The sequence below is a fragment of the Gossypium hirsutum genome, chromosome D04 (assembly GCF_007990345.1).
Source record: "Gossypium hirsutum isolate 1008001.06 chromosome D04, Gossypium_hirsutum_v2.1, whole genome shotgun sequence".
NCBI lineage: Eukaryota > Viridiplantae > Streptophyta > Magnoliopsida > Malvales > Malvaceae > Gossypium > Gossypium hirsutum.
The window spans coordinates 55,364,277-55,373,204 of NC_053440.1; the positions used below are offsets into that span (position 1 = coordinate 55,364,277).

The following is an 8,928-nucleotide window of genomic DNA, read 5'->3' on the forward strand; positions in this document are numbered from 1 at the left end:
CTCGAGTTATAATTAATTTAGCGACTACTGCGTAGTTAGACAATTTTATTGTGAACCGTGAAATAAATTAGTTTAATTTGTTTAAGTATTTGGAAAATTTTTAATATTCCCAGTTTGGACACAAACCGTTTTTGTTGCATTTTTTAGGGTCTCGAGGGTCCTTTCCAGGGACATGATGTTTGAACGTGAACAAATTATTTTTTTTAAAAACAAATTTTTTTTATGCTCCGAATTAGTAAGTTAAGTCAGATAACGCCTCATACTCGACTCCTGAAACGGTCTCGGGTAAGGGGTGTTACAGTTAGCGAAACTTAAAAAAAGAAAACTTAAGAACCCAGTGACATAAAAAAAAATTAATAGTTCAGTGACTTAAATGAAAACTTTTGAATAGTTCAATGACCAAATTGTAGCTCTTTTTAGTTAAGTGATTAAAACGAAAACTTACCCATAGTTTAATGATAATGGTGTAGTTTACCCCTTTTCCCACTTTAATTTTCCTTTATCTAAAATATATCATTTTATCACTTTGTACGACAGAAATACCATGGAGGCCCCTGTATTATTAGTTAAATTGCATTTTGGTCTCTTTACTAAAAAATGTGCAAATTAGTCCATGTAGTTAGATCAAAGAGCAAACTAGTCATTTCTGTTAAAATTTTTATCCATTTCTACTTTTAAAAGCTAACATGGCTATCAGAATAACCAAATAGTTACACCTGGCATGCCACGTGTACCATATACTGACATATAGAGATTGGTTTTTAATAGTAGACATGGATAGAATTTTTAACAAAATGATCAATTAGCTCTTTGATCCAACATATAGGGACTAATTTTCCTATATTTTTAGTAGAGGGGGTAAAATGCAATCCAACTCCTAGTACAATGGCCTCCATGGTACTTTTACCCATTTTGTACCTAAGTTTGATATTTTTTTTTAAATTTGGTCCAATATGATACTTATATTTGACAAAAATTATACATTTTTATACTCAAAGTTAATGGTATTAATTTTTGGCATACCTCTTTTAGATGGAAAAGTTGACTTGACTGTTAAAGTTTTAATGGTATTGTCATAGCAACTCAGGTAGCAATTTACGTGTACTTCATAAAATTTTTAAAAAAAAATGAAAATTATTTTAAAAAATCATAAAAGTTTATAAATTTTTTTTAAATTATCCACATTAGCAATAACGTACATGTAGGCTCCCATACAAGTTGCTACATTAGTACCATTAGAATTTAATAGTTCAATCTAATTTTCCGTAAAAAAAGAAGAAGCAATTCAACTACATTTGAATGTTGAGGACCAAAGTGATAAAAAAATGAATTTTAGTGCTAAAGTGACAAAATGGGTAAATGCTAGTGGCTAAACTTGTCATTATGCCTTTTTTTGTTCGATTAATGTTTCAAGGTTGATTTGATGAAAGTTAATTGTTAATATTATCATGTTTGAATTTTCATGGTTTTGTTAATAGAATGAATTTAGTGTTAATTGTGAATTTGTTAACTTTATGCTTAATTTGTTAAATATAGCTTTTTTTTGGATTTTAGGGTTGATTTTATAAAAGTTAATTTTAATAAAAAAATATAAGATTCAATCAAATATATTTATAAAACCCTATAAAATTAAGAAATTTTAATAAAAAATATATAATATTTTTAATATTAAAATATATGTTATAAAATATTATAAAATTTAAAAATTATAATTTAAAAATATAAAAATAGTTATAAAATTAAAATAGTTGCATTTTAGTAAATATATTGACTTGGGTCAAATTTTACCTAAATATGAGACCCCAAATTTCAATCAAAAGTCGAGTGAGTCTTAGTTCGATTGACATTAAAATTGTTGCCAATACAGGAGGACGTGGGTTCAAGTGCATTGAAATGCATTATCCTCTTATTTAAAGGTTGTGGAGAGGTTATGGGTAGTTGTAAGCATTGTATAAAAAAACCCAGATATAATATAAACATATAATGAGATTAATATTCAAATAAAAATTCAATTAAAAAAAATTCTTTGCGTTGCCCCTATAAGGATAGAACGAATCGAGTCTATTTCAATATCAATTAGAGGTTAAAATATGTTGTTGGCGCACTCGAACCCACGTCACGTCATTCTGCATTGACAATATGTCCATGCCAAATGAGCTAATACTTAATCGGTCAATCCTTGCATTTTAAAAGTTAAAAACTCAATCTTTTTACTTTTATTTTTATTTTTATTTTATATCCTTGTCCATATATGGTTGACGACGGTAGCTTTTGTCAAAAGCTATCAACTTAGTATATTTATTTTCTGTCAATAATGTGCTATGTATATGAGGATAACTTAATCAACATGTCAAATTGACAGATTTTGACAAATGATAATAATAATAATGTTAATAATTGAACTGATATTTTTAAATTGAAAAAGCAAGCAAGCAAACTTACTTATTAATTACTTTAAGAACACGGATTAAATATCAAATTTTGTGAAGGATAAAATGCTAACAATATTTTAATCGAATTAGAGAAAAAAGGAAAAAAAAATCGAATACAAATAATCAAATCACTCTACTATTAAACAAATTAATTTAGTTTTCCTACTATTAAAAAGAATCAAATAAGTCCAAATTGAAATAGAATTAACATTTATTGTTTTAAAAAATAACATTTATTGTTTAATAAAGCTAATATTTTACATTTTTATGGTTCTCTAAATGAATTTTTTTTTTGTTTGGAATTAAAATTCAATTGAAAAAAAAAATTCCAAGACAGTTTTAATACAGCAAATGTTAGTTCTGTTACAATTTGAACTTAATTCTTTTAACAGTACAAGGACGAAATTGATCTATCTACTAATAGAGGAATTAATTTGATTCTGTCAATATAATACAGGGATTTTCCAAGTAATTTAACCCATTTATAAGTGATTCAAAGCCACCATTAAATTATTTTTTCTTAGTCAAAAAAAGAGATATGCAATAATATTCAAGAAAAATACAAAGCTAGCCACACTCAAACGTCAAATCCGACCTTTAAGTGGAACTTGCCATGGTCCGGTTGGTCCTTCGAGCTCATACTAAATCCAATTTGATTAACATTATTTCTATGTCACACCGATTCGGTTCTCCGACTAGATTTATTTATAGGTCGGGTCACCCACTTAGATGTGTGAATGTTCGCTCGAAAAGTGAATAAGATTAGAAAAAATATAAGTTTGAAAAATAAGTTTAGACAAAAAATAAGGTCTTTTAGAAAACTTGTCGGGTCTCTCGTAAGATTTTTTAATTTGTCTAAATTTTATTCCCTATTGTTGTTTACTACTTTTTTTTCTTTTGCTGTTGCTTTTCTATTATATTGCTACTATTTTGTCATTATTCTTTAGATATTGTATAGTTCTTGTTTTATTATTGAGGGACCTAATTATGCCAAAAATTAAAGTATATAAATTAAATCTTAAGTTTCAACATAGTCTTGGGGCTAAAATTGAAATTTAACCATCGTTTTATAATGTAAAAGAAAAAAAAAAGCGACGCTAACCTAGAAGAAATACAAAGCCACATGTAAGTTTTTATGACCTCTAGAGCATTCAAATTATATATAAATCATATAATGTATATAAAAAAGTTAACAACGTTAACTATTTGAACTAAATAACATTATAAACAAATATAGGGACCAAATTGTGGTAGAAACCAAAGTAAAGAGATTAAATATCAAATTTAGGCATATTAGAGGGGTCAAAACTAAAATTTAATCATTTTTAAAACTAAACACACATTCATTAATCAAAGCTTACCACAATCAAAACCAGCCTTCCTTAACAACAACCCAGACAAGAACCTCAACATAAACTTATCCCTCAAATAACTCATCACCTTCCCATCGTGTTGTTGTATAAAACCCACCATGAAAGCAGTAGTAATCAAATCAAAGCTTCTCCATTTTCTTTCTTGACCATATTTCTTCAACCCCATTTCAATCCTCTCATATTCTTCATCCTCAACCCCTGGTTTCAACAAGGCTTCACCAAGGCATCTAGCGAGAACGACGCCGTCTTCCAAGGCTGAACACCCACCTTGGCCGATATCTGGGGTCATGGGATGAAGAGCATCACCGGCTACACAAACGTTGCCTTTGCTAATGTTTCCCCAAAGCAGCTCCCACGGTTTTCTGTATCTTAATGGCGATGATATGATGTCGTCTAGCAGTGTTTTTTCAATGACAGATTTCATTTCATCGGATGTATCTTTGAGCTTGCTTGTTACCAATTGCTTTAGCTTAAGTGGGTTGTCTTCCATTTCTTCTTCTACAGATGTTAAAAATCAATAATAATGGAATTTTAGCAATCATAACAGTTCATTATTGGGACGACAATAAAATTTTAAAAGTTTGGGGTGAAAGTTAAAATTTGAGGTTGAATCATTATTTTGGGTTTAAATTTGGTAAGCTACATTCTTTTCATTTATGAGTTTGAGTGTTCTGAGATGTATTATCAGAAGTTTACCTTTAGTGGCTGGAGTCCAAGTAAAAAACCAATAAACATTCTCATCATCACAAGGAAGGAATCCTGATCGAACACCTTTGCCAACGAACTGTCTGTATTTAGGTTCAAATCCATGACCGCCTTTGAAATGCGCATTGCCTCTAATTGCTGATCGACCTGAGAAAACAGGGTTTTGTAAACCAAGCCATTTTGCCACCACTGAGTTCACTCCATCGCATCCTATCAAGACCTGTTTTAATTTCACCATACCCATTAGCCTCTTTCTGGTAAAGGTACCATGAGTCCGTACGATACGATTTTTTCTACTCAATAAATAAATAAATTAGTCGTTAGATCAAAGAATAAATTAATCATTTCTATTAAAAACTGCATATATTTCTATTGATGAAATTTTCAATAGAATGACCAACTTGCTCTTTAATCCAAAATACAATGAATAATTTACTTATTTTTTTAGTAGAAAAGATAGAATATAATCCAACTTCTAATATAAGGGTCTCAATAGCATTTTTACAGCCTCTTTCAACAATACATACATACACATAAAATTTTAAGTTATTTGCATCAGTGGCCCCAAAATCATAATCTAAATTCAAAATTGATCCTAAACTTTGTAATTTAGTCTTTTCCAAGTTGTTAGCTTGGATCTGACGTAAAACATATTTAAAAAACATAGATTAAATTTTAAACATGTTTGTACCTACAACATTGACAACTTGTAATTAACATGTTTTAAAAAATAGGATTATTCTTTTTAACATGTTAAATCCAAGTTGTTTATGGAACAAATACTTGTATGTTTAAATTTTTATCTGATTGATAAAATATTAACACTTTAAGAACTTGAAACAATTTAAAGTTGAAGTCGTAATTCGGGAGTTTAGATGAATCTACCCTGTAATTTATGAAGTTATAAAACAATATAAAGTGGATTTTGACCTTGGTTTTGAGGATGGCTCCATCGGCAAGATGCAGTCGTTTAAAGTGGTTTTCAGATTCATCAATGGAAACCACTTTAGAAGAGAACCTTATGGTTCCATTGGGGAGTTCCTTTGCTAGTGTTTCCAACAATGATCGCCGTTGAACACAACGAATAGCATGACCCTTGAATGACATCTCCGATATCGCCGGCTTCTCTAAGACTGTAGAAGCAACTACTATGCTGCAATTGAATAATTCTAAGTGTCATCAGCTCTGTTTATGGTAAACTAAAATCGATATTTTTATAATGTCATTAATAGGTCTAAATCGATAATATTATCAGTTGAAAGCTTTTTTAAGAACAATATTAAGCATTTGACAAACATGTAAACTTATGTAAACTTATTATTAGTTGAATTCTAATTTCCTAGATGTGTTTGATTAGTCAAGTGAAATCTGAATTTTGCATATGTAATGTTTGATAATATAACTTTAGAACTACCCATAGCCCCTCTCCAACTCTTATATAGGAGGATAATGCGCTTCAACGTACCCACAACCTCCTAAACTGATAACAATGTCGATGCCATTCAAGCTAAAATTTAACCATAACAACCATGCATAAGTAATTATAAATATTAGGCTCCAAATCTAATTACTAAATGAGTTTCTAAATAAAGTAGATTTTAAGAGAAGATTGGTGCCCAGTGGTGGTTCATTTACCTAGACAACAGGTAATGTTGACGGCGTAGAGAATCACCGATGCCAATAGCATCCAAAGCTTTCCATGCATTTTCCCACGTCGTGAAAGCAAATCCGGTGATCCTTAATCCCTCCGATGATTCCAATACTAAACTACGAATTCCCAGCCTGCAAATCAAATTATTTCAAATATTCAATCACTTCATAATAATAATAATAATAATAATAATAAATTCATTACCTATGGAGTCCCAAGGATGTGGTGAGACCAGCAATTCCAGCCCCTACTATCACTACGTCTTCAACAATCTCCATTCCAACACTGTGGCTGCTCATATATAATAGGAACTTGGGTATATATCTATATCTATCTATATATATAGTGAAGGAAAGGATATAAAATGATGGTGTCAGCACATATGTAATATTGAACCCAGGCTCAGTCAATCATCGGACAGTGGGAAGACACAATATATATGGATAAAACGTTATCTGCAAGTATCTTGTTTTTGGGTAAACTGCACTGTTAGTCATTAAATTGTGGGTAAATTTTCATTTTAGTCACTTAACTAAAAAAAGTTAAAATTTGGTTACTAAACTATTCAAAAGTTCTCATTTAAGTCACTGGGCTACTAAAATCGATGATATATTGCTTTCTCTATTTGCACTACCTGTACCAATCGAAAGCTGTCTTTTCCATTCTCTTCTACAGTTCAGCTTCTTTTTTTTTCACGAAACAACTTTAGACGTCACGAATTTGCTAACCAAAATTCAAACAACTTTTTATTCTATCTCCAACACTGGTCGTCAAATCGACTTGGATTTAAGGTATATTCTTCTCCACATCAATGGCTATTGATCCACCGTATCAATCATTGAATCGTTACTTGGAGATCGTTAGCGAAACTTTAAAAAAAAACTTAAGAAACTAGTGACATAAAAAAAATTTAATAGTTCAGTGACTTAAATGAAAACTTTTAAATAGTTCAATGACCAAATTGTAACTCTTTTTAGTTAAGTGATTAAAACGAAAACTTACCCATAGTTTAATGATAATGGTGTAGTTTACCCCTTTTCCCACTTTAATTTTCCTTTATCTAAAATATATCATTTTATCACTTTGTACGACAAAAATACCATGGAGGCCCCTGTATTATTAGTTAAATTGCATTTTGGTCTCTTTACAAAAAAAATGTGCAAATTAGTCCCTGTAGTTAGATCAAAGAGCAAACTAGTCATTTCTGTTAAAATTTTTATCTATTTCTACTTTTAAAAGCTAACATGGCTACCAGAATAACCAAATAGTTACACCTGGCATGCCACGTGTACCATATACTGACATATAGAGATTGGTTTTTAATAGTAGACATGGATAGAATTTTTAACAAAATGATCAATTTGCTCTTTGATCCAACATATAGGGACTAATTTGCCTATATTTTTAGTAGAGGGGGTAAAATGCAATCCAACTCCTAGTACAAGGGCCTCCATGGTACTTTTACCCATTTTTTACCTAAGTTTGATATTTTTTAAATTTTGGTCCAATATGGTACTTATATTTGACAAAAATTATACATTTTTATACTCAAAGTTAATGGTATTAATTTTTGGCATACCTCTTTTGTCACTTTGACCCTAATTCTTCTTCTTCTTCTTCTTCTTCTAGTCAAATGGCTTTTCTTTTAGATGGAAAAGTTGACTTGACTGTTAAAGTTTTAATGGTATTGTCATAGCAACTCAGGTAGCAATTTACGTGTACTTCATAAAATTTTTAAAAAAATGAAAATTATTTTAAAAAATCATAAAAGTTTATAATTTTTTTTAAATTATCCACATTAGCAATAACATACATGTAGACTCCCATACAAGTTGCTACATTAGTACCATTAAAATTTTAATAGTTCAATCTAATTTTCCGTAAAAAAAAAAAGCAGTTCAGCTACATTTGAATGTTGAGGACCAAAGTGATAAAAAAATGAATTTTAGTGCTAAAGTGACAAAATGGGTAAATGCTAGTGGCTAAACTTGTCATTATGCCTTTTTTGTTCGATTAATGTTTCAAGGTTGATTTGATGAAAGTTAATTGTTAATATTATCATGTTTAAATTTTCATGGTTTTGTTAATAGAATGAATTTAGTGTTAATTGTGAATTTGTTAACTTTATGCTTAATTTGTTAAATATATCTTTTTTTGGATTTTAGGGTTGATTTTATAAAAGTCAATTTTAATAAAAATATATAATATTCAATCAAATATATTTATAAAACTCTATAAAATTAAGAAATTGTAATAAAATATATATAATATTTTTAATATTAAAATATATATTATAAAATATTATAAAATTTAAAAATTATAATTTAAAAATATAAAAATAGTTATAAAATTAAAATAGTTGCATTTTAGTAAATATATTGACATGAGTCAAATTTTACCTAAATATGAGACCCCAAATTTCAATCAAAAGTCAAGTGAACCTTAGTTCGATTGGCATTGACATTGTTGCCAATACAGGTTGTGAAGAGGCTATGGGTAGTTGTAAGCATTGTACAAAAAAACCAGATATAATAAGAACATATAATGAGATTAATATTCAAATAAAAAATTCAATAGAAAAAAACTTCTTTGCATTGCTCCTATAAGGATAGAGCGAATCGAGTCTATTTCAATATCAATTAGAGGTTAAAATATGTTGTTGGTGCACTCGAACCCACGTCACGTCATCCTGCATTGACAATAATGTCCATGCCAAATGAGCTAATACTTAATCGGTCAATCCTTGTATTTTAAAAGTTAAAAACTC

General features: G+C 29.4%; 1 protein-coding gene across 1 annotated transcript; it reads right to left on the reverse strand.

Annotated features, from left to right (window-relative positions):
• Window positions 1–3,666: 3,666 nt before the first annotated feature.
• LOC107898553 (monooxygenase 2) lies at window positions 3,667–6,567 on the reverse strand. The gene is made up of 5 exons (XM_016824049.2): window positions 6,366–6,567; window positions 6,146–6,292; window positions 5,441–5,663; window positions 4,502–4,730; window positions 3,667–4,303 (listed from the first exon to the last, which is right to left on the reverse strand). The coding sequence occupies exons 1-5, from the start codon at window positions 6,458–6,460 to the stop codon at window positions 3,783–3,785; spliced, it is 1,215 nt and encodes a 404-aa protein (XP_016679538.1). The 5' UTR covers window positions 6,461–6,567; the 3' UTR covers window positions 3,667–3,782.
• Between the last annotated feature and the right edge of the window lie 2,361 nt (window positions 6,568–8,928).